General features: G+C 36.5%; 7 protein-coding genes across 10 annotated transcripts; 2 read left to right on the top strand and 5 right to left on the bottom strand.

Annotated features, from left to right (window-relative positions):
• Window positions 1-84: 84 nt before the first annotated feature.
• Window positions 85-1,834, bottom strand: LOC106368555 (probable protein phosphatase 2C 22). 2 transcript variants are annotated; one of them, XM_013808554.3, is made up of 3 exons: window positions 1,465-1,834; window positions 914-1,326; window positions 85-843 (listed from the first exon to the last, which is right to left on the bottom strand). In XM_013808554.3, exons 1-3 carry the CDS (start codon window positions 1,651-1,653, stop codon window positions 267-269), a joined length of 1,179 nt encoding a protein of 392 aa, XP_013664008.1. In that variant the 5' UTR covers window positions 1,654-1,834; the 3' UTR covers window positions 85-266. The 2 variants fall into 2 exon arrangements, with proteins under 2 accessions (XP_013664008.1, XP_013664010.1); XM_013808556.3 differs by having other exon boundaries at window positions 914-1,320; window positions 1,465-1,706.
• Window positions 1,611-15,809, top strand: LOC106368551 (protein cereblon). Its single transcript, XM_013808551.3, has 11 exons — window positions 1,611-1,839; window positions 12,661-12,841; window positions 12,918-12,988; window positions 13,068-13,145; window positions 13,218-13,330; window positions 13,412-13,471; window positions 13,790-13,891; window positions 13,996-14,506; window positions 14,580-14,785; window positions 14,879-15,042; window positions 15,321-15,809. Exons 2-11 carry the CDS (start codon window positions 12,672-12,674, stop codon window positions 15,454-15,456), a joined length of 1,611 nt encoding a protein of 536 aa, XP_013664005.2. The 5' UTR covers window positions 1,611-1,839; window positions 12,661-12,671; the 3' UTR covers window positions 15,457-15,809.
• Window positions 2,599-4,378, bottom strand: LOC106368554 (nucleolin-like). Its single transcript, XM_013808553.3, has 3 exons — window positions 3,738-4,378; window positions 3,318-3,564; window positions 2,599-3,222 (listed from the first exon to the last, which is right to left on the bottom strand). Exons 1-3 carry the CDS (start codon window positions 4,050-4,052, stop codon window positions 2,873-2,875), a joined length of 912 nt encoding a protein of 303 aa, XP_013664007.1. The 5' UTR covers window positions 4,053-4,378; the 3' UTR covers window positions 2,599-2,872.
• On the bottom strand, window positions 4,854-6,505 carry LOC106368553 (molybdate transporter 1-like). Its single transcript, XM_013808552.3, has one exon. It carries the CDS (start codon window positions 6,421-6,423, stop codon window positions 5,041-5,043), a length of 1,383 nt encoding a protein of 460 aa, XP_013664006.2. The 5' UTR covers window positions 6,424-6,505; the 3' UTR covers window positions 4,854-5,040.
• On the bottom strand, window positions 8,750-11,486 carry LOC106365127 (FCS-Like Zinc finger 11-like). Of its 2 annotated transcripts, none has more exons than XM_048741429.1 (3): window positions 10,940-11,486; window positions 9,301-10,104; window positions 8,750-9,187 (listed from the first exon to the last, which is right to left on the bottom strand). In XM_048741429.1, the coding sequence occupies exons 2-3, from the start codon at window positions 10,080-10,082 to the stop codon at window positions 9,070-9,072; spliced, it is 900 nt and encodes a 299-aa protein (XP_048597386.1). In that variant the 5' UTR covers window positions 10,083-10,104; window positions 10,940-11,486; the 3' UTR covers window positions 8,750-9,069. The 2 variants fall into 2 exon arrangements, with proteins under 2 accessions (XP_048597386.1, XP_013660030.2); XM_013804576.3 differs by having other exon boundaries at window positions 9,301-10,076; window positions 10,940-11,172.
• Window positions 15,810-16,198: 389 nt separating the features above from the next.
• LOC106368550 (casein kinase 1-like protein HD16) lies at window positions 16,199-19,860 on the bottom strand. 2 transcript variants are annotated; one of them, XM_048741428.1, is made up of 17 exons: window positions 19,567-19,860; window positions 19,423-19,511; window positions 19,192-19,323; window positions 19,038-19,111; window positions 18,874-18,943; window positions 18,742-18,797; window positions 18,578-18,649; window positions 18,403-18,497; window positions 18,267-18,333; window positions 18,042-18,171; window positions 17,746-17,964; window positions 17,516-17,655; window positions 17,257-17,431; window positions 17,090-17,180; window positions 16,840-16,997; window positions 16,554-16,742; window positions 16,199-16,475 (listed from the first exon to the last, which is right to left on the bottom strand). In XM_048741428.1, exons 1-17 carry the CDS (start codon window positions 19,721-19,723, stop codon window positions 16,416-16,418), a joined length of 1,974 nt encoding a protein of 657 aa, XP_048597385.1. In that variant the 5' UTR covers window positions 19,724-19,860; the 3' UTR covers window positions 16,199-16,415. The 2 variants fall into 2 exon arrangements, with proteins under 2 accessions (XP_048597385.1, XP_013664003.2); XM_013808549.3 differs by having other exon boundaries at window positions 19,423-19,860.
• A 2,710-nt stretch (window positions 19,861-22,570) lies between these two features.
• LOC106368549 (lachrymatory-factor synthase) lies at window positions 22,571-23,508 on the top strand. Its single transcript, XM_013808548.3, has 2 exons — window positions 22,571-22,741; window positions 22,884-23,508. The coding sequence occupies exon 2, from the start codon at window positions 22,898-22,900 to the stop codon at window positions 23,402-23,404; it is 507 nt and encodes a 168-aa protein (XP_013664002.2). The 5' UTR covers window positions 22,571-22,741; window positions 22,884-22,897; the 3' UTR covers window positions 23,405-23,508.
• The last annotated feature ends 59 nt before the right edge of the window (window positions 23,509-23,567 follow it).

The raw sequence follows: 23,567 nt of genomic DNA, 5'->3' as shown, positions 1-23,567 counted from the left end.
AATGCCAAATCGTGGGAATTACAAAATAAATGAAAGATAGTTGACTGATGACGAAAAAAGCATACAAATTATGAAGAAAACAAATCCCACCAATCAAAGATATTATTGTATGCCGCCTTATGTTATAACTTACTCAAATTGTAACAATTCAATAGAACAAAACCGCCACAAACCCAAAACTATAAAATTTATAACCAAAAGACAAAAACAAAACAGAGAGAATTAAATCATTCGTCACCATCATCTTCATGTCCCCCGCCCCCCAATTAGCACCCAAAGTCATCCAAGTAGCTCTGCAAATCTTTTAAACCCTCCGCTGAGAAGCTCCGTTGAACCCTCAACCTCGGTGCAACCAAGTTCGGTGGCGGCTGAGGCTGAAGGCACACAACCACCGCCGTCACATTATCCCCACTCTTCCTCTTCAAAGCTTCTTCAACCAACTCTTTACTACACATAACCGGGTCATTGTGTTCTTGCAGTCTCCTCCTAGCGAAATCGACAGCGTTCTGGCTCATGAACACATCCCAAACCCCATCGCAGCCCATTATAAGGAACTCGTCCTCTTCGGTTAGCTTAGTTGTCATGAGCTCAGGATCCGCAATGAGCGGTCCACCGTTAGAACCGTCTTTCTTTTTCTTCATCCCTTCCATATGAAAATCCCCGATGGCGCGAGCCACATTAAGCTGCCCGTTCAGATAGCCATCGTATATGTATCCACCCGAGGCTTCGATGCGTCTCCTCTCTTTGCAGCTCATGGGTTTGTGGTCCTTTGACATCTCAATAGCTTTCCCCTGACGAGACAAGACTGCTCTACAATCTCCAGCGTTTGCCACAACCAACGACCTGTAACACAGTTGGGAAATAAATCAGCAAAAAGATAAAGAGAGTTAAATGAACAAACAAACAAACAAACCTTCCAGTAAGAATAGCAGCCAAAGCAGTAGTTCCTGAAGAGAGACTCCCATCCAACGCACAAGCCTCTGAGAAGGCAGCGTCTGCTCGAAGAAACGCTGAAGAAACCACCTTATTGATGTCACTAGGAAACTCTTGATCCTCAACGATGTACCTTGGTATACGTTGACACGCGAACTCAGCAGCGTGCTTCCCACCGTGTCCATCGAATACGCCGTAAAAGGCGGTCGGTCCATCCTCAGAGTCCTTGAGACCATAACTATCCATGAGATTATCGAGGCATAGATAAGCATCTTCCATGCTTGACCTGGAGCCAATATCAGACCAAGCTCCGGAGCGCATAGCGGGAACAAACTCAACCTTGTCTAAAACAAACTCGTTCTCAACAGATAAAGCTGACACCTTTGTCTTCACCTACCAACAATTTATCAGTCAAAAGAAAAAAAAAAACAAAGCCTTTTACTTTAACAATTTACATTAATAACAGAACAAACTAATTAAACATTTTTAATGTCGCATTTAAGAACATCTAAGGGAAGAAAGGAATCTTACGAGAGATGCGTGTCGAACCAGCGACCTGGGGGGAGCCAAAAAGCGGTCGCGGTCGCCGTCAAAGGTCTGCCGGTATAAGGAGGCGGCGGAAGAGGAGGAGGAAGAAGAGAAGGAGAGAGGATTCGGCGGTTTTCCGCCGTAAATCGAACTCCCATTCTCCGGATCAGAGATTCCTTTAGTATCTTCCATTGTAGACCGTCATTGCAATCGAATAAGCTAAGCTTCTCTTATAATCGAACCTGACTAAAAGGAGAATGCAGGTGAGATAACAGATTCGTAATCAATACTGTTACACAATCACGGGAAATCTAGGGTTCTAGAAAACTAGGGTTTCGTGGCGGAAATTAGAACACGAATTTGTGAGAGAGAGAGAGAGTAGAGAGAGAAAACTGTTCGCCGGCGGCGGAGGCGAGATATACGAGCCCGACTGTTATTTAAGAATGAAACACAAATACGACTGCGTATTAACTTTGTCGAGATTTCTTCTTTTTTTTTTGTTTATTTTTCCCTTTTTCTTTTGACCGAAAATTAAAAAGAATCAGTCTAATGGTGGGTTGGGTGGTAGTTGTTTTGGAAATAAATATTCGAATATTTCGCTGTTAGGAACTTTTTTGTGTTGATTTTTTTTCTTTCTTTCTTGACAACGATGGTTTATCTTTTAATTAATTAAATGGACCGACAATAAACTTGTTGACGTGGGAGCATGTGATGACACATGCTAATTGGCTTTCATTATCAAAATCTATATTTTCACAACGCGTGATGATACGTGTCCGTGCATTTTTTTATGCATCGTATTTTTTATTTAGAGGTAGCAAAGATATTCACGACTTTGCTTTATTTGTCTGTGTATGAACCACACTTTTCCAATACTTTTGGGCTCAGCCGTTCACACTTCACACCATTCTTTTCTACTGTTAGTTATTATTTTCCCGACAATATTCTTTATCAAACAGTATCATAGTTACTACAATATTAAAGAACCAAAAAAATTATAAAACACAAACATTGCCTTATTTATTGAAAACAATAAAACAACTAAGATTCATGAATTACTCGCTAACAAATATATTATTTACTGGAATAAAAAACAAAAACCACTAAGATTCATATCTCCATGAGTAATCAAGCAAAGGTAAAATCATCGCACCTAAAAAGGTCTGAGAATAAAAAGGACAAAAGTTTACAGAAAGAAACGAAATTTTCAAGTTTTTTTTGTCTTTGGACATCATCATAATAAGACTAGAAAAAAAAAAGGATTCAATGTGCGTACCAACTCTAAAACCAGAAACCTTCAAAAGATTTATTAAAGCAGAGCTGAGAAGAAGACACCATTATGAACAAAATACGGGCCAAATACATGCCCATACTCGTATGTCCATCAAAAGATCAAAATGGCTGGTTAAGCTTACCGCACAGGCTGTTGGTTATAGTGGTTCTTCTCCTTCTTCTTTGCAGCCGCCAGCTTTGCACGTCTTGCAGCTGCCTCCTGGGCGGCAGTTTTGGCTCCGGCATCCATCTCTTTGCTTGATTTCTTCTTCTTCATGGATGCAATCTTTTTCAGCCTTTCTTTGACATCAATTGCAGATTCTTCCTCAGTCGGTTCAGACCCAGCAGCTTCATCTGCGTTAGCTTGTTGCTCTTGAGATTCTTTAACCTCCTTCTGTTTATCCTTCTTTTTCTTCTTCTTTGATGCCTTTGACTCCCCACCTGCTGCATTCTCTTTCTCTCCCTCTCCTTTGATCTCTTCTTTAGCCTCTGTGAATGAACAAGCACAATGTATATTTATATTAACAAAAAAGCTAGAAACATCAAAACAGCCTGATTTTCCCTCAGCAATAAACATTAGATACCTTGTTGACCATTATCCTCCTTAGGGGCAACTCCAAAATCTGCCAACAAAGCCTCAAGCTCAGCAAGTTCCTTCTTCTTCCTCTCTTTCTTGGAAAGTTGCCTCTCAGCCTCTTTGGGAGGTGCAGGAGCTTCAGGTGCTTTCTTCACCTCAGGCTCCGGTTCCGGATGAACTTGCACCTCTGTTTCGTGCTCTTCATCCACATCATCATCACCTTCGTCAAGTACATCTTCCTCACTTTCACTTTCCTGACAATCAATACCACAGAATCCAATCAAAAACCCATGAAAAACCATACATGCAATCTAGACACAAACCCTTAAATATATATAATAGACACTCAAACACCAACTGATACATTTGTAATAGATTAAGACAACAGCAACAACAAAGAAACATATATTAGGTTTTGATATCTGACCTCAACAGGAGTGTCTTTAGGCTCAGAAGTGGTCCAACCCGAGGGGAGAGGAGGAGCAGTGGTAGCGTAATAGTCATCGTCTTCATCGTCATCATCAATATCAGCCCAAGACTTGACTTTCAAAGGCGTAGGCGCCCAGAAAACCTGAGGCTCAGGCTCCTTCTGTGTCTTAGAGGAGGATGAGGAGGAGGACCCTTTGCTCTTGCCAGCTTTGTCAGTCTTCTTCTTCTTCTTGCGAGTGTCCAAAGCTGCAAACAAATTGGTGCTCTGGATCGTAATCGACCCTTCCTCTCTCCTGTTTCCACCTCCAGCCATCTTCTTCCCTCCCCACTTGATTGTTTTTGATTCGGATAAAACGACAGAATTTAACAAACAAGCTTCTTCGGACAGAACCGATAAGTCTAAACGGATAAACAAATGGGAAAGAGATCTAAAAAAGAAAAGAAGTCTGAGCCACAAATATATTTTGATCGAGAGTCCGATGAATTGAAAAAATGAAGGTTTGAGAAGAGATTAGAATAAGGCTTTTGGTTTTTTTTTCTGGTTAAGATGAGGAAATCTGGGTGAAGCAGCTGTATAGGTTAGGGCTAAATCGAGATAACGCGAGATAGAAAGACAGATATAAAGCTCGTGTCTCTGAATTTATGTGGAATAATATGTTTATTTACCTTTTTGGTACCTAATTATTCGTGGTTATTTCTTTTTGGCTCACTGTCTTTTTAGAGTTGTATGTGTTTTTGGAGTAACATTTATTTAATCTATTAAAATCAATCAATATGTATAATTATTTTTTTTGTAAATTTATTTACGAAAATACCAATTAGCGATCGTTAAATTCCTAAATTTTCATTGAAAATGATACTTATTCAGTAATTAATTTAAGAATAATTAATTAATAATATGTTAATCATTATTGGTTTGAAAATAATAGTCCACAAGATACTATGTGCTTTGAAAACGTGGGTAAAAAATACAGTTAGCCTTATTAAAAGAGAGAAAGCAGGAGAAGATGATTAAAAACAGAATTGTAAAATGTTAATTAGCTTCTTTTGTACGCAGATGATCAAAAGGCCATCTTTTTCAAAACTTCAACAGTCCTGAGCTATTTGGTCCAACTCTCACAATTTTCTTTTCCTATTATCACAAACGTTTGTAAACTAATTTGCAATTTAAAAAAAAAGGAAATCAAACTAATGTAGTTATTTTACAGGGAGTAGCAGCACTATGCAGTTCAACGAAGTTTTGAACTTTTTATTTATAAAACAGATCACATTTTAAAGCACAGAAGAATATCAAAGAACTTTCAAGGATGTTGATCTACTTGAAGAGGAAGGCCAGTGGGCTTGACCCTTCCGTAGTTCCTCATCCACAATACTACATACAGAACAATCCCAGCCACAAATCCTATCGCTGCATTTGAGCCTAGAGACACAGCTGTACAAACAAGCATCACAAATGCATCTCCCTTCGTGTTCATATCCCTAGCAGCCATTGCAAGCTCTATACCCGCAAACAGCAGCAAAGCTCCAAGCACACCAACCGGAAACTTCTCCATTATACCCACCAATGAACTTCCTAAAACCAATCCTAACACCAATTTAGCCAACCCCAACAGCGCCACACACCCACCACTCCTCCCACCGAACTTGTACTGCCCCGCTAACCCACCGGCTCCATGGCAAGTAGGCATTGCCCCAAACCAACACCCAACCATATTCATCAACCCAACAGTCATCGAAACGGATGTAGCCGTAAACTTCTTCTCAGGGAATAAGTCGTGAGAAAGCTTACACACGGCCACAACAGAGTTCAGAACAGAGAGAGGCAACTGCGGAATCGCCCCTTTCAAAAAACCGTTTTTCCATGCCTCCTTGTCCATTCTTACTAACTTAATCTTCGACGGTCCAAACTTAATACCATAAACAATACTAGGCTTCCTTATAAAAGCCAAAACAACACCCAACAAGAAAATCAACAGAGCAGATGGTACATTAGATACAACCTTCCTTATCCAAACCCTTCTTCTTCTTCTTGAACCATTTCTCTCTTCTTCCTCCTCTTCTTCTTCTTCTTGTTCTCCATCTCCATTCACAAGAACTATGAAGAGAACACAAGCCAAAGCCAAGACCAAACCATCAAGCCCAAACCACGGCCTGTCACCAACACTTTTGGACTTTGAAAAATTTTGTTCTTTCCTAACATACTTAACCGCAGACATTGCAAAGGCTAAGCCCTGTGACAACTGAATCCCTCTAACAACCGACAAAGGAATGACGTTGAACACGAACTGCATCAGACCGGAGATCCCTAACACGAACAAGATCCCTCCGGTGCATATTCCGGCGGCCATGATCTCCGGTATACCGAACTCCTCCGCGGTTGACGAAATCGCCACGGCTGCGATCGACTTCATCGGCTGTACCGGCATCGGTACGCCGTAAACCGCTCCGGTCACGGCGTTGTAAATTCCGGTGAATATCAGCGTCGTGCCTAAATCCAAATCCTTGGCAAGAGTTAAAGCGAGGACGATGGGGATGTAAGTGCCGAGATCACCCATTGCACCGTTTACTTCGGCGAGCTTTGACCGGAAAGCAAGATTGGTTTTCAGTTTGTGGAATATTCCGGTGAAGGGAGAGCGCTTTGGGGCTTCGGGTGGACTAGTCTGAGTCTGAGACTGGGACTCCATTGTTGTTTCTGTTGAGGAATGCAACAGTTTGAGTTTTGTATATGTGTTGTGTAATTGTGGAACTCTTTTTATGTTAATCTTAAATCTAAGCGTTGACTACTATCCCGAAAATTTATGCATTATATAATTACATAAATGAAATCAAAGCTTGAAAATGACAGCATCAGATTCGTATGGTCTGTTTTAAACACTATAGCTCCGATTGATATATTGCGTATTTGATAGTGCTGGAAAAATAATAATAAAGGTTTGAATGGAATCGCGAATTTAATAACATAAGCGTAGCGAAATTAAAGTTTGAATGTATACGGGGATAAGTATGGTTTTAAATTTTTAATTGAACAAAATGCAAAGTAACGTTTGATTGGTGACATTATATTTTGCAGAATAAAACTAGAAAATATTAAAAATAACATAAAATATTTTAATTTTTTTAATTTTTTAAATTTTAATTTTAATTCAAATAAAAAAACTGTAATATTGAACCATGTCATCAATTTTGATGATTTTTTAACTGATTTTGAACAATTTTGAAACTTAAATCAGATAATATTTATAATCTATAACCGGATAGAAAATAATTGATGGTTCGACTTTTACGACTGTCCAGTCCAGTCTAGTCATTAAAACACTAGATAAAACTAAATATAATTAATATTTACATATAAATTAAATATATAATTTTTCAAAACAAATATGATAAATGCATTTTCGCCATACATATTAATGTTTCAATGGTGAATACATTTTGTGTTTGAAATTCATAAATTACCTAAGTATTGGTAGTTATTGGGAGTGCAAGGGGGTTCAAAAAAAATTGTCTAAGATACAAACTATCTTTTCTATAAAATATAATTTTTCTAAAGACTGTTTTCGTTCTAATGAAGATTATGAGCTTAAAGTCTGTAACTTCTATCGAAATCAATTTCTTATAAATTTTAATAATTCAGAAAACTGAATATGTCTTATGCAAAGAAAAAGAGTTTCATGGCTTTTGAGTAAATAGCAACGAATTGAGCTTCAAGAACAGGATTATATGAATCCAATAAGAATTTTGAGTAGATAATAGCGGTAAATAATTTTAATATTTTGACTTTTAACCTTTAGTAGAACAAAAATATAAAATTTTAAATAAGAAACTCGTGTTTAATTTGGTGTGGTGAAAGTCTTCTTGCTTGTTTTTTAGTCTAAAGTTGTGCGTAATGTTTCCATATAATACTTATTACTTTGATATTAAGTCAATTTGTTCGTTTCTAATTATCGAAACTCTTTTGCATAATTCTAACATAAACGATTTTGAGTTTAATTTACTTTGGAATTATCTGATGTTGCAGTTTGATTACAATTCATATCTTTCTATTTTGATGATGTTTTCATCTCTCTTTTGGACCTTTGTTTTGCTTCGTTTCTCTTCCGAAGTTAACTTCAAAGTTTAGACCATGTGGGTCAACATTCATCTCCTTCCATAAGAAATGCTTAGCCGCCTGGAACACATTCTTTTGAAATAAGCGGCGCCTGGAACACATTCCACACTAGAAACAAAGTATGGAAATCTAGCGACTAGTCTACAAGACTAGAGTGAGTACTGAGTTCCGTGATGCGGTGTGTGTTGCGTCTTTAAAATACTCAGTACGAACGAGTTCCAGACTTGTGAATGTGATGCCAGAAATATATTATTTCTCGTTTTCTTTTTTTAATATCTTTCAGTTAACACTTAACATCCATTGCGTGTGCATGTGCTCCTCAAATGTCAACGATAATAAAATGATAACATTAATTTTACTACCATATGTTTCAGCGCTTCAGGGTGCTAGAATAGTTTTAGAATATAAGAAGTTTTATAAATTATAATGTTTTCAAGAGTCATACTAGTAGTAATTTATAGGAGGGTCCATTATATTAAGAGATTATTTAGGAACATGTCCCTTCAACTTGGAGGCATTTACTATTCAACTTGGAAGATTAATGTAACCTTTTTTCGTTACCGATTCATGTTGTACCATAATTGGATCGATTGATAAGATAATTGGAGGAAAGCACAAAATTAGCATAAGCAAGAATATTGGTAAACCCACTATCTTATGAGACGAGAGGTCAATAGATGTCGATGTTTTTGGACCGTTGAGTTTGGGAACACTTCATTTCTCACTATATGATTCCCTTTCATCTAGATAGTTTTTGTGTCGACATACTTGTTTACAATACACACGATATGCTATGTTTCAAAACTTGGCTTTATGAATACGGTATTTATTTAACGAACAAACATAACTTTTTTATCTTTAAATTGATTCTCTTAATTAATCGAACTATGAAGAAAATGGAGTAGTTATGCAATCCCTCTCTTTACGAGGCTTATTCAGTTACGATAAGTCTTCAACTTAGGTATCGAAACCCAAGAAGAAAGTGAAAACCCATTACAGAATATACAAAGAAAACAACGCCTAATCCATCCGTGGCTGCTGCAGCTGATAATAGATGCGCATAAACACAGCTCTTTGTAGACGGATGAACCAGATTAGTAGTGCCAAAACGTTACCTACTATCCAATACATTATATAATAAGTCTTTTTAGGTTGTTATTACACGATGATCGGGTCTATAAAAGCTCGTCCCATGACCATCGTCTTATTAGCCGCTTCTTGTTCAGAAGAGAAGCTGCTTTAAAGATCCGTGCATAACTACGCAAGAATCTTCCAGGTCATCCTCATCTATTGTCATCTCCTCTGATCGACACTCTGCGCTGCAAAACGCTTTCTCTCCTCTGCAACTCAACACCACCACACAAACATCATTTAGTGCATCTAAATTCCATTACACTATCTAACTTTTGTCCGTGCATATATGCACATTTAGTAGTGGAAACGGAACACGCACCTGTACATGTATATGTCTTTCCCAAGTACAAGTTTCTTGTTGCAGAAGTTACATACGCGGAGGAAGTTGTCCAAAGGAAACATGGAATCCAACTCTGTCTCAATACTCTTCTCTTTGTTATCATCCCCATTCTTGTGACAATCTAAAACTTGGTCACCGTAAATATGAGTGGTTTTTGGGTTAGGACCATGTGTAATGATGCAAGTGTAGTCCTCTGACATCTCCATCTCATCCTCAGATGAGAATGCATTGTCTGAACCAATCCTTGGAAACTTGGATTGAGACAGAACTCGGGTCTTTGTCGGACAATCATCCGCAGAAAACGAGCCGATTTCGAAGATAACACCAGATCTTTCCTTTTCGATCTTCAAGGACTTGGGATGTTTGTCCTTAATATCAGAGGACTTGATCCTCAAGGCTGGTCCAAACACGACATCTGGTGACAGAACCCGATCATCACCGAGGGAATCCACAATGCTTAACCCAACTTTAGCAGGGCAGTTAAGATGAGCAGTGAGTGATGATCTAGGAGATCTGAAGAAGAATGGGTCAGCAGCCATTGTAGACAACATCTTAAACTCCAGAGGAGATTTAGGGCTTCTGACAAAATCAGAATCTGAGATGCACTTGTCTTTCTTCAGACCAATCAAGAGACTCATAGCCAGTGGGTTAGTGATCACTTTGTTGTTGTTGTTGTTGTGTCCGACCAGATCAGTTTGCCGATCTACAGACTGAGACATTGTTTGATCTTTGTGACGAAACGTTGCTCTTGTTTTCTGCATTTACGGTTAATGCTTCTTTAATCTGTTTCTTAAATCGAAAACTTATTAGAGACCTAATATAACGTTTTGTGTTCATAACACATTATACCGATAAATTAGCATTTGATAAGTCTAAATTAAAAGACTGAAATAATCTACAACAATTTTCAGGAATATGCCAAAATATTATTTACAACAATATGATAATTTGTATTTATTTTTTAAAAGACCGATAATTTACAACAATATGCCAAAATATTATTTACAACAATATGATAATTTGTATTTATTTTTTAAAAGACCGATAATTTACAACAATATGCCAAAATATTCTTTTAAATAATTTTCTATGAGGAATTGAAGCTTCAAATCAGCGGAGAAATATTTGCAACGGTCAAAACAATATGTTTTTTTGTCAACAAACAATATGATAATTTGTATTTATTTTGTAAGCCTATAAATAAAGCTTCATATATATATATATATTATATTAAAAAAAATTGTGAAGTCGATTATAGGATTATTAAGCCAAAACGAAAATCAAAGAAAAAAAGCCATGCAAACATATATATATATATATATATATATATAGAGACTTTTTCTAAAAGAAAATAAAACATTATATATATAGACAAGAAAAAAAGAATTTCTGATTCCAAGAATACATAAGAAACTACAATTTAGCTTCTGATAAATTGAAATTAAATTTGGAGATGGTTTTCTCACATGGATCTTCTAATCTTTCATTCTATATATATTGATACTTGTAGGGGAAGAAAATTAAAAAGAAACAAAACTAAGAAACAGCAGCTAGAACAAAGAGACTTATTAAGAAATATATTTTGGAGAAGACGATAGGGAAATTAAAATAGACGGACCAGAGAAGATCCTGGATTCGGATCTTGAGACGAGTCAGGACTCAGGAGCAGGAAGGATCCTAAGGCGAGTGAGAGAATCTGAGTTCTAGAGGTGAAGAGCTCTTTTCTCTCTCTCTCACTCAAGTTCTTGATGAATGAGAAATATTGAGTTTTCGAAATACTTGGCTCTCTTCTCACTCTTCTCTAGACCATGTTTGTCCATTTCTCCTCGTCTCTTTTAATATTTGTTTTTTACGTCAGAGCTGTCGGTTTCATACGCTCACCTGTCAAAAAGAACCAAGAAAATTACACAATTTTACCACTTTTCTTTTAACCTTTTTCCGCCAAAGATGAATATATTAAGTTAGGTGAGAAGAGTTTGACGACTTTTATTTTTTCAGTGAGATTATATCGAACATTGTAAAATACAAGGATCGGATAACAAGGGTATTTACACTAAACCGACGGAAATCACGTGTCCTCAACGACAAAAGCCTTATCATAGAAAGACATACAAAGACATCGCAACAAACTACAACATCCAACATTAGACTAGCAAGCAAAATATCAAAGATGAAAGAATATTAAAGCAGGATCACTTAACTCCTTGGGATCAAAAGACGAACGCTACCACAACAGTGATGATAGCTAGTAACCGATACCTCCTATAGTGCATAAGCATAACAGTTGAAAACGAGAACCTTTGCTTCAAGCCTTGGGGAACATAACCAACTAATGGTCTTTTCACATGGACAAAATAATTTATATTTAAATTGGTCTAAAATGTCCTAAATCGTTTAAATCCGATTTAAATTAGCCTAAATCTATTAAATTAACTAATTAGGTTACTACAAATCAACACATTTGTCTAATTTATTTTATTTTGTATATTTTATTTATAATTTATCACAATAATTTAATAATTAAATTAAAAAACTAAACTATTTTATATAAATGTAAAAGTTATATACAAAATATATCAATAATCTGTTAATGTCTATGCTTCGCACCGAATAATCCGCTTAATAGTTAGTGGGGTTATTTAATCAAGTATTTGAGAGAATTCAAAATTTGAGTAAATCCTAGAAAATCCGAGATTTAAAAAGATTTGTTACAAGTTTTAAAGTTTTTTGAAGAAATTTTAGAATTTTTGAAAATATCTTTTAAATTTTAAATATCATCTAAACAATACTTTTATTTTTTACTATAATTTGATATTTTTATCATTTTATAAAATAAATAAAAATTTAATTTAAAAAAAATCAAATTGTTTTTTTCTATTTTTCATTTCAAATAGTTTGATTTTCTTTTTAAAAATGTGAAATAAATTATTTTATTTTTTGAAAAAAGTTTGACAGAATCCATATTTTCTAATAACCTGAAATTTGAGAGAACTTATGCAAATGACTAATCCAATAAACTTACACTTCATAGAGAATTTATAAATGTTAAATACTATAATATGGGATTTGAAAAAGAAAAAAAAATCCTCTCGAGTCCTTGATCCAATAGGACCCCTTAGCTTTTATAATACCCATTAACTTTTTTTTTTTGGGTCAAAATAATACCCATTAACTATATCGATGGAAGTTGGATAAAGTCGTTGATAACTTTCTCCGCCAGGTTAAACCGTCCGATAAAATTCCGGTTTGTAACTTAACCGAAACCGAGATAGGTGGGCCGGGTAATAAACAAAGATCACTTAACCAAAGTTATCAGGACGAAAGAAGACAAACGGCAAGGAGAGAGAGAGATGGAGGAGGAGAGGATTCTAGAGAGAGAGAGGCTTCAGATGGAGCAGATTCGTGAGCTCGATTTCGAGGAGTTGCAGGTTGAGGAAGTCGATGAATTTCGAGATTCCGAGGACGACGACGACGATGATGATGGTCTCGGAATCTCCCACCACACTCGTCGTCTCCTCTCGTGAGTTCAAATCTCTCTTTATCGTCGTCACCTGTTACGCGTGATTCTCTAAAATGGCTAATATTGTTTTGGGCAGTGATAATGTTGGTGCTGATGATGAACATGTTTTCAACCCAGACGTGGCTTCTCTACATACCTATCTTGGCGGTATGATTTGATTCTCTCTCGTCTTGGTGTTGTTTTCTTTTGATCACATTTGGAGTTTTATTACGTATTGTTTTATCAGAGGTTGAGGACACTCCAAACAGAACTGCTTTTGTGGATGGAGGCACAGTTTTGAAGATCCCTCTTTTCTATCTTGAAGGTCTTCTTCTCTTTGTCTGTCCTCTCCTAGTGTGTTTTTGTAAGACATTGACGAAACTGCTTCTTTTGCTAGGAGTGGTTCTGTTTCCGGAGTCCACGCTTCCCCTTAGAATTGTCCAGTCCACTTTCTTGGCTGCTATCGAGAGAGCTTTGAACCAACCTAACGCTCCATGTACCATTGGTGTGGTACGTTGACTTTAATCTTTTTTGCTCTGTAAAAAAAAACTAAATAATAATAATTTACATGTCTAATCGTTTTAATTTCAGATTCGTGTTTACAGAGAAGGTAATCAGTTCAAGTATGCCACTCTTGGCACAACCGCAGAGGTAAAACTTTCTTTTTCTATTTCCTCTTTTCTTCCAAGTGACTGTTTAGATGAAGCAATGCCTTTCAGGTTTCTGTTTACATAACATTTATGACTTATAAATTACATTTTGGTTTCAACTTTCAACTAATATACATTTTACAATTGGAATCCTTGTTGTTCTCTTACCTAAAACTATTAACTTATAAATTCTTTGTGCAATGTTTCTGGGGTCTTATTATAGGGTATCGCGGTTGTTTTATATCTTATCTTTGGGAGTAGTTTCAATCTTCTTCTTCTTCTTGCTATGGAACTTATAAATTATCGGTGATAATTACAGATACGACAATACCGTCGACTTAGTGATGGCTCATTCAATGTTATTACTCGTGGACAGCAGCGGTTTCTTTTAAACCGTCGCTGGACTGATGTTGAAGGATTCGTAAGGACATTCTCTCGTATAGCCACACCATCTAGTTACTAGTCAAATTGGGGAGTACATTGTAAAAGAAGCTTTTTTTTTAATGGGTAATTCTTTCTGTGCAGCCTTGCGGAGAGGTTCATATTGTTGAGGAAGATGTACCCTTGAGGACTCCCAGGGATGCTTTTGGGAAGCTGGTACCAATAAGTAACTTGAGAGCTCCCAGTCACTCGAGTACAATGGCTTTGTCTGCATCTTTTAGAGATACGGACGAAATGTCAGTAGGAAACTCTGAAGGAAGTTTTGAAAGCGCTCTTTCTCCGTCAGAGAAAAGACTTCATTATTCAGCAGTTGACTCAGTAATGGATGACTGGACAAGTAGTGATGATGATGACGAAGTAGTCAGTACATCTAATATCCAATCTAGTGGGTCTAATCCATTCAGCTCTAGGGAAGATGGGCAATCTGCTGATGGCAAAACTCCTGTGTCGAAAGGGAAATGTCAAAACCAAAATAGTCTGACGAGTTTCCGGAAAAATACTGATCTTAACAGATTCCGTATGGCCCCAAGAGCGTTTTGGCCTTTCTGGGTGTACCGGATGTACGACGCATATCATCTTGCTCAACGAGCAGCTGGTTAGTTCCTTATTTGTTGTTTTTTTTTATCGTTGTGGCTCAGGTATTAAGAGTCTTTTCTAATGTTATGCAGATCTGTGGAAGCAGATAGTTGGGGTTCCAAACATGGAGGCAATAGTGAATAAGCCAGACATTTTATCCTTTTCCATTGCTAGTAAAATTCCTGTCTCTGAGTCAATTAGGCAAGAGCTCTTGGAGATTGACGGAGTCTCTTACAGACTGCAGAGAGAAATAGAGTTGCTCGAGAGTTTTGATCGTGTTCGATGTAAACACTGTCAGGTAAAATATGGATGGTGTCATCATCATTTCTGCTTCCTCTCTCCGTTGTGCATTTTTGTTTACTAATTAATACCTTTTACATATTTGATGCAGAGTGTCGTAGCAAGAAGAAGTGACATGTTGGTTATGTCTAGTGATGGTCCTCTAGGTGCCTACGTAAACCCACATGGCTATGTGCATGAGATAATGACATTTTACAAAGCGAATGACATAGCGATAAGTGGTAGATCTGTTAAAGAAGACAGCTGGTTTCCTGGGTAAGAAGCTTTTCATAAATGTTTTATCATTTTATATCATAACCATACCTACCTCCTTCACTATACTTATCCCTTGTTTGGTACCTCAATACCTATTAAAAAGATAAGTTATATGAATCTAAAAGCTAGCTTTGGTTCTATTCAATGCAAGCTAATTTAAACATCTGGTGCAATTTGTTGTAGGCGTAGGATGATTTGTTTAGACTCTAGAGCGTCTCCCAAATCGTTGATATTCCAAGTCTGTTTACCATATTGTATGTCTCTTGAATTGGCAACAGGTATGCATGGACGATTGCAAATTGTGCAACGTGTGAAACCCAGCTGGGTTGGCTTTTCACAGCAACAAGCAAGAAGTTGAAGCCATCATCTTTCTGGGCAGTTCGTAGCTCACAGGTCGCAGATGACATGCGCTGAAAAAGAAGTATTACAACAGGTCTCACTCACATATCAATGCGTATGAGATATCACAAAATAGTTTGTGAAAGCAGAAGCGGACTAGTATAGTGATTCTAAAGTAGTAACAACATCTTGAGAGGTAGGTAGATGTCTTTTTCATCAAACATTATATATATGTACACAGGAAAACAAGATGTGTGTATGAAGGGAACCTACTAAGGCTATGAGTATAATGGTATTCTTAGGATTAACCATTCTCTAGCGTTCGAGTTTTGTTAAAAACAAAGGTTATGGAATGATTTGTTAACATGTATCACGGCGTTCTGGGCGAACAAACTACAAAGGATGAATGAAAATATGTTAATAGATGATTATGCCGCCACAAATTATTTGTGATTCTCCCAGCGAAGAATTTTAACTACTGTATGTCAAGTAAGGAGAAAGAGCCCACATGAGAACTCAGAGCTGGCTATGTGCGATTATCTCAGAAAACAGATTACATTTCCATGGTGTAGACACCAAATCAGCAACTTTCTGCTGGATTACTCAATAACCAAGACTCCTTTAATGGTTGAACCCCTTGGTTCCTACATGATTAACTTAAAAGGCATGCAAGGAACATAAAGAAAAGACAGAAACTGTGAAGGCAGGTCTAATAAAATACTAGAACCATGTATTTCTTACCCCACCAAATAGTTCCATCTTCAATTTACTGCAAAAACATACAATCATACCATAGTTTTGAAGATAAGATTGATAATACTGAGCTATCCTCTTTCTTTTTTTTAATCTAAGAAATTTTAAACTTATTCCTCCAAAACAAACAGTAGTGAAGTACATCTTCCATTCATCCTTGCTTAAAATATTCTCCTAAGCCCATAGCATCACTGTTGTTCATTCTCACTGAGCGCGGATGTATGGATGGATACAAAAGCTAAAATTGACTTGCATTCGTAAACAAAAAAACTAGAACAACTTCATGAAACAGTTCGACCGTAACAAATGGACGAAATGTAAAGATTCTTGCCCCATTTTTCCTGCAGAAAAGAAAAAGACGACAAGTTACACACCCAACCAAGTTGGAAAGCCAAAAAGATGAGACAGCAAAAGCAAACCTTGACATGATTACTAGGAAAAGCAGAAGTTCTAAGAGTCTCCTGTGTCTCATCACTAGGCTTTCTTCTTGGCACACTAAGGACAAAAGCAGACTGATCACAAGTTCCAGCAATTGATGTAATTCGGTAGCCATTTTCCCATCGACGATGTATACCTTCACTGGGGTATAGAAAATCTAGTTCTACAACCTGCATCACAACAAAAAAAAAAAGAAAACACCCTTACCATAAATTTCATGTCATGTAGCATAAAATAAAAACACAAAGTAAAACAACAACACAAGACCTGGTCTGAAAAAGCAGCTCCACGTGACATAACAATCCCCCATTTGCTTCCAGCAGTTGCCATTGATGTGACGTAAAACCCTTCCCTCCACTTTTTATTTATCCACTTGAAGGGAAAAGAATCGCTCACTTTGTAGGATTGCTGTAGATACGGTGTCCCTGAATACAAAAGAGGATGAAATTTGTTAAAACAGAGATAAATCGCAACTGTTAACGCTTTGCATTTGAAAAGGAATGAAAAACAACATTACCCTTCGACATAACAACAAATGAGCTTCCATTGTTTGCTCCAGCTACTGCTGTGATGTAGTAATTTTTTTCCCATTGTTCCATAATCCATTCCTACCACAAGTAGGAGAAATGTAAAAAAATGACAGCAACAGTGGACAAATTTGGAATAAATGAATGATGAAGCTACCTTGTGGAGAAAGCTCGGTGACAGCTGGTAAACTTGGGCCGTACAGCCAGTTCCTGCGTCCATGATTACAGCCCAGAGATTCGAGCAAGAAGCCACACTGCTGATAAATAGCCCATCGTCATTTCCCTTTTCGATGTGCTGTGGGAGCCTTATATCAGCAACGTTATAGTGATATCTGCAACCAAGAATATAAATACACAAGTCAGCTGGATGGATGTTCATCTACGTTACATATTCAAGAATAAAATCAAGATGTCACCTTTGCTTCATCGGTCTGTGAGCACTGTAAATGCTGATCCATTGTGTCGCTGGCATTCCCAGTCTGACCTTCTTTGTTGGCTGTTCGTCCTCATCATCCATTGTCAACCTCCCTCTCTTTTGACCCACTTGATGTACGAGCTTCACACCACACCAAAAAAAAAAGCAAGCTTAGGCATTCTAGATAGGATCATAATAGCAGAGGTGTCATAAATGACTTCACTAAATCACCTTCTGTGCACCATCAGTGTTTATTGGCCTAATGTCTGGGTTTGGTCCGACTATTCCATCGAAAAGGGAGATATACTTAGCATAGTCAGGCTCCTCATCAAACTTCAAGTTGACCACATACTCGACAAATTCACGGAAAGGCTGGGGGCAAAAGCAGCAAAGAGTTTCTGGGGAAGTAGCCATCTTCTTCTTGCAAACAAGGAAGCCTTTGTTCTCTCCCTAAGCAAAACACAAATTAACGGAAGCCAAGGAAAAAAAATAAATACCAAAGAAAAGAAAAAATGAAGAGTGCCAACCTGGTAGCCTTGCCATGGAAGCCTGCCTCGAAGAAGGAAAACAAGAGTGTAAGCAAGAGATTCCAAGTCATCCCTCCGACTACAAGTTCTGCCAAGATGAGCGTGTACGCTTGCATAACGCACCGTTCCTCTGAGATTGCAAAAGCCAACACATTATTTAATAAGTAAAACAGAAGATGAATGTCCACTACTAAAAAATCAATCTCACACGCATTTGCAACTAACCTAAACACATCAGGACGCTGATCATATTCAACATGTTGTCCAGTAGCATTGTCGCGCCATCTGATTGCTGCAAGATCAACGGATTGGATAAGCAACAAAAAAAGACAGCAAAGCAAGCTCGCCAAAAAATTTATACCTAAACCGAGGTCAACAAGGAAAAGTTTTTTCTCTTCAGGAGTTCCAGGAGGCCCAAGAAGAAAATTCTCCGGTTTAACATCACCATGCACATATCTGCCGGGGGAAAAGGGAGCATTGAGAGAGTTGCAGAGGCAGTACCACAGTCTAGCAATAAATAATAATAATTAAATTACCCCCTAGAATGCATCTTTTCCAAAATGGATATTGCCTCAATCGCGATGCATGCAACCATCTCTGTTGACATCCTGTAATTCATAGAATCAGGAAAAAAAATTGTATGTTTTATCAAGGGGTTTATTTGACACAAAAAGAAAGTAAAATAAGATGGAATGCTCACGCTTGACTGGTGCTGTTCCAAACATCCCACAAGCTAGGCCCTAGTATATCCATAACCTGTATGAAAGATATAAAACTGTAATTAGTCACACACACTCCCAAGTAGCTATGAATGCGCTCTTGTTCAACATACCATTATGTAAAAATCTCCTTGACGACCTTTAAAATGAACTCGTGGCACGCCATGACTGCCACCAAGAGCACTGGACAACAAACAGAAAATTTTAATTAAACCCCAAAAACCACAAAGCAGAAGAAGAAGAAGAATCATACAGCCAAAATACAAAGAAATCATACTTGTAAACTTGCCACTCATGAGGTGGCCCATGGTTACATCCTTTGCTGCTTCTATGCTCAAACTTCAAAGCCACCTGCAGAAGAAGAATAAGAAGACAACATACACAATACTAAAAGCTAGTAGATTTGGAAAACACACAAAACAAGCAATAACCTCCATAGCTCCGGGGCCAAATCTAGCGTTAACAGTGGCAGGACCCATCTTCCGACCAACATAAACTTGTCCGAAACCTCCTTTGCCTAGCTTCCTATCTAATTTGTACATTGGGGAACCACCGACCTGAACCTGAATTAACCAAACCAAACCAAACCAAAAGGAGAGTCAATTCGAGTTTTTTTTATCTAACAGACAAAAAAGGGTGGTGGGGGGACTTCAAAATCAAACCTTTTCGGGAAGGGGAGGAGCGCTTCCGTCGTCGTCAGGCAAAGGTGGTTGACCACCACTGTTGAATTCACCCATCAAGAAGACTCCCTCTCTCTCTCTCTCTCTCTCTCTCTCTCTCTCTCTCTCTCTCTCTCTCTCTCTCTCTCTCTCTCTCTCTCTCTTTCCTTCCACCAAAAGATCGATTCACTCCGCAACTCTCTCTCTTTCTTTCTGCCGCCGCAGAGCAATTGACTTTTGTTTTAGGTTTCTTTTGGTTGTCTCGCGGTCCCGATCTTGGCCTGCTCAGGCGTCCATGAACCATAGATGGATCATTGTTCCAAGATAACGAAGAGAGGAGATGTAATGGGGATTTTTTTTTTTTTAGGGATTTTACTGACTTAGGCGAACGATACGAAGCGAAGCTGACCTTCTTGTGCTTTCCTTTACCCAAAGTAATGTTCACTTTATTTTTTTTTATTTTTCCTCTCTATTTATTGGGTTTTTATTTTTCCTCTTCGCACCTTTCGATTTATAGTTTTTTTTCTTTTCATCGATTTTAGGGATATGATTAACTTTGATAATCAAATCTTTAATACATAGAGAGTGGGATTATGAATTCAAAATTTTGTCAAATCTGAGTGAGTTGAAGTGGATTTATTTAAAAAGTTACTAAACTGGGATGTTAAGAAACAGTTGATATAATAAATAAAAAAATTATTTTTAGAATTATTTCTAGTTTGGTATATTTGGAAAACGAGAAAAAATGATAATTTGTTTAAAGGAATAAACAAGAAATTTTTGGGAATTTTAAGACAAGCGAAATCAAAATGACATACTTGGTCAGAGATTTATAGGACAAACGAAAAAATATCTAAAGAACATCGATCTTCTAGTCAAACAATAACCCCAAAGATTTATATGGTTAATGATTCATGCACACATTGACTCATTCTTCAGTAGTTGTGGATGAATATGGAAAGATCCCACATGGGAGTTCTAACTTATGGAAGCCATAAACCAAAGAAGAAGAATTTCACCTTCACATGCGGAACTCGAAGCGCTTTCTTGTATTAAGGAATACATACTACAATAGTCGACGTCTCAACTTTTTGGCACCGACTGTAATGATATAATCTCAATGATTTAATATCCAGGATCATGGTTAAGTTTTTCCGCATAATTAAATGAACTATCAAGATTGAAGAGTATATTTGCTGATTTCTATATCGTGTTTTATTCTTGTTCTGAAAATGTTGATTCAAGTTCATTTAGTTAAGATATCAAGAGAATTTCATAAAAACTTGTACTACACTAGTTGTTCTTTTCTGGTATGGTTCTGCAGATCACTCAATCCTGAGTAATATAACAACCGTTTGATGAAAGAAACTTCTCAGCAATTTATCAATAAATTATGTATTTTTAGAAAAGTTACTCTGAGATGGAAAAATGAAATGATATACCTTATTTTTTATCTTTAATTTTTTAGAAAAGTTTTTAAGAAATCATGAGAGCCGTGATTAATCTTTATGAATAGCTTTCGCTAAAATGAAGTATTGGATGAATGAAAATAAAGTAAAGTAGGATTCTTTGTTATACTACGGAAACAAAAAGTGAAGCAATAAACCTAGAAGAATAAATAAAAGATAATGTTTTATCTTCTCTATTAAAAGAGAAGTACCATTTTATCTACTATGTAAAAATCTACTAGGATCATTTCATTAATCACATAATATGACATAATAATTATTAGGAATATAAATAATAAATTAATTTTAACTATAGATTTGAATTTTATTTTCAGTTATAACAAAATCTGTTGAGAAAAATCTAACAAAATCTAACAAAATCTGACTAAATTTTTTGAATAATTTTTATTAAATATTGCATTAATTAATTTTGTAATTAAGTAATATAATGTTTTCATTTAAATAAATTATCATCTACCACTAAAACGGGATCAAATTTGTTAATCATGTCAGATTTTTTAATATAAATGAAGTTATTAACATATGTTAAAAATTTATTTCTACAGCTATATATTTTCAAAAATCATATGTTGAAGAATATTTTTTATTTGATTATTTCAAATTATGAAAACTCAAAAACGTAATAAAAAGGTAAAATGTATATAGCAAACTCCTATATTAATAAAGTAATAAGAAACCTAAACAATAAAATTAAAAAGTTATAAAATACATAATACTAAGATATAAATTGTATATTTATATTTATTTAATAATATCAAAATTAAATATTTAGAAAATGAAAATATACGTGCGGGATAAACTCTAGCACAAGTACAACATATATCGGTGACAAAAGAAACTAGTATCTCTTAATGGACTCTTGGCTTTGGATTCCCATTTCAATGTTTTGTCACATGGTTTAAGTGGTGTTTGGGCTTATGGACACATGGCCTTGTAGTTGATGTGATTCATCTAGTGTAAAGGCGCATAGCTGGACCAGACGATAAACTCATTGATAATGCTTCATGAGCATGATGCGTCGTGCTTAGGAAAAAGATGTCATGGTCTGAAGCTACAAAAAGTGGATATCTTAGTCTAATTGGTGATGAATTCGTATGTCTTTTGAATAGTCAAAAAGGATCATCTTTAAAATGTGTTATTTTGTCGTATAGGAAAAATACATGACTCGGGCCCGGAGGAAGGCATTGCAAAAGAAATTCTTTGGAGCATATATTATGATATTGGATTTTAAGCCTTTGGGAAATTTATCTCCCTTTGATTTTCTTTTCCAATCTCAATTTGATTGCGTGAAAAAAGTAAAGAAAAAAGACACATTAAATGAATTGGAATCTCAAGAATTCTTTTAAACTTTCAGATTTTCATACCTAATATTCCCTCTGTATTATTAAGTAAGATGTTTTAGAAAAAAAATAAAGATACTTTTTATATTTTCTATAAAAAAATTGTGATCTTCAAAAAAATTAATTAATTTCATTAAATTGTTATTAGTTAAATATTATTAAAAATTAAAAATTACAGAAAATGATACATTTATTGTAGTGAGTTAATGTGTTTTTAATGTGTGAAAGCACTAAAATATATCTTGTGAAGCGGACGGAGTAGTAATTATTTTATCAAAAAGAGTCAGATTTCAAATTGATCAATTGATTTTTTTAGATGGATATATCTTGGTTGGGATAGCGCTTTTAGTTTGAAGGGAATCTCAATCACTGTTCCATTTATATTCCCACAAACGAATAACAATAACAGCTGCCAAACTCATAGAACTCAAGCTCGAAGAGCATAAACTTTCCATACCATTTCATTCGATTGCCATCGGTCTCAACGGCTGAGAATCCATACCTGTAAGTAAGGTAATAAAATCAATTCCTCACATCGTTAGTACATATGAGATGGTTACATAGATGTAATATCATATAGTATTATACAATATCTTGATTTCATCTTTACTTTCTATCTAGCTTCTCTCTCTTTTTTTTTGTTTTGTTTTTATAGATCCTCTCTTTGACATGGACAAAGCTTCAAGCCCGGAAAAATGGCAAGCCAAAGTGTCAGTTACGCTCACAAAAGCAAAGCCTAACCAAATCTGGCTTCTCTTCACCGATTTCTTCAATTTCAACAAGTGGCTCCAAACGCTCACCACGTGTCACGGTGTCCACGGCATCAACGGTGAACTCGGCTGCGTCAGATTCTGTTCCGGCTCCTCCATACGGTCCAACGGCGTAGAACCCACCGTGGGATGGTCTAGGGAGAAGCTGGTGGCCGTTGATCCCGTGGAGCGAGTGATGAGATACGAGATAGTGGAAAGTAACATTGGATTCGAGTCATATGTCTCGACGGTGAGGATATTGCCACGTGATGAAGAAGGTTGTGTGATTGAGTGGGGTTTCACCGTTGATCCCGTAGGAGGATGGTCTCTAGATGATCTGGTGAAGAAGTATGAGAAAGCACTAGGAATAATCGCCAAGAACATGGAAGAGGCTTTGACAAGAACAGTCTTATTTCAAAAGTTGTAGTAAAACTGAATAGCAAATAAATCGAGATGCTCTTTTTGCTTTGTTTTTGTCATCCGTACGTTTATTAACAAATTTGGAATAAATAAAGTTGGAGATTAAAACCACGCTTCAAAGATAGATATGCAATAAACCGTTCATCAATGTTAGTTCTGATTATTATTTT

This window comes from Brassica napus, chromosome A9, assembly GCF_020379485.1.
Source record: "Brassica napus cultivar Da-Ae chromosome A9, Da-Ae, whole genome shotgun sequence".
Classification (NCBI taxonomy): Eukaryota; Viridiplantae; Streptophyta; class Magnoliopsida; order Brassicales; family Brassicaceae; genus Brassica; species Brassica napus.
This window is presented reverse-complemented; position numbering and strand designations above follow the sequence as displayed.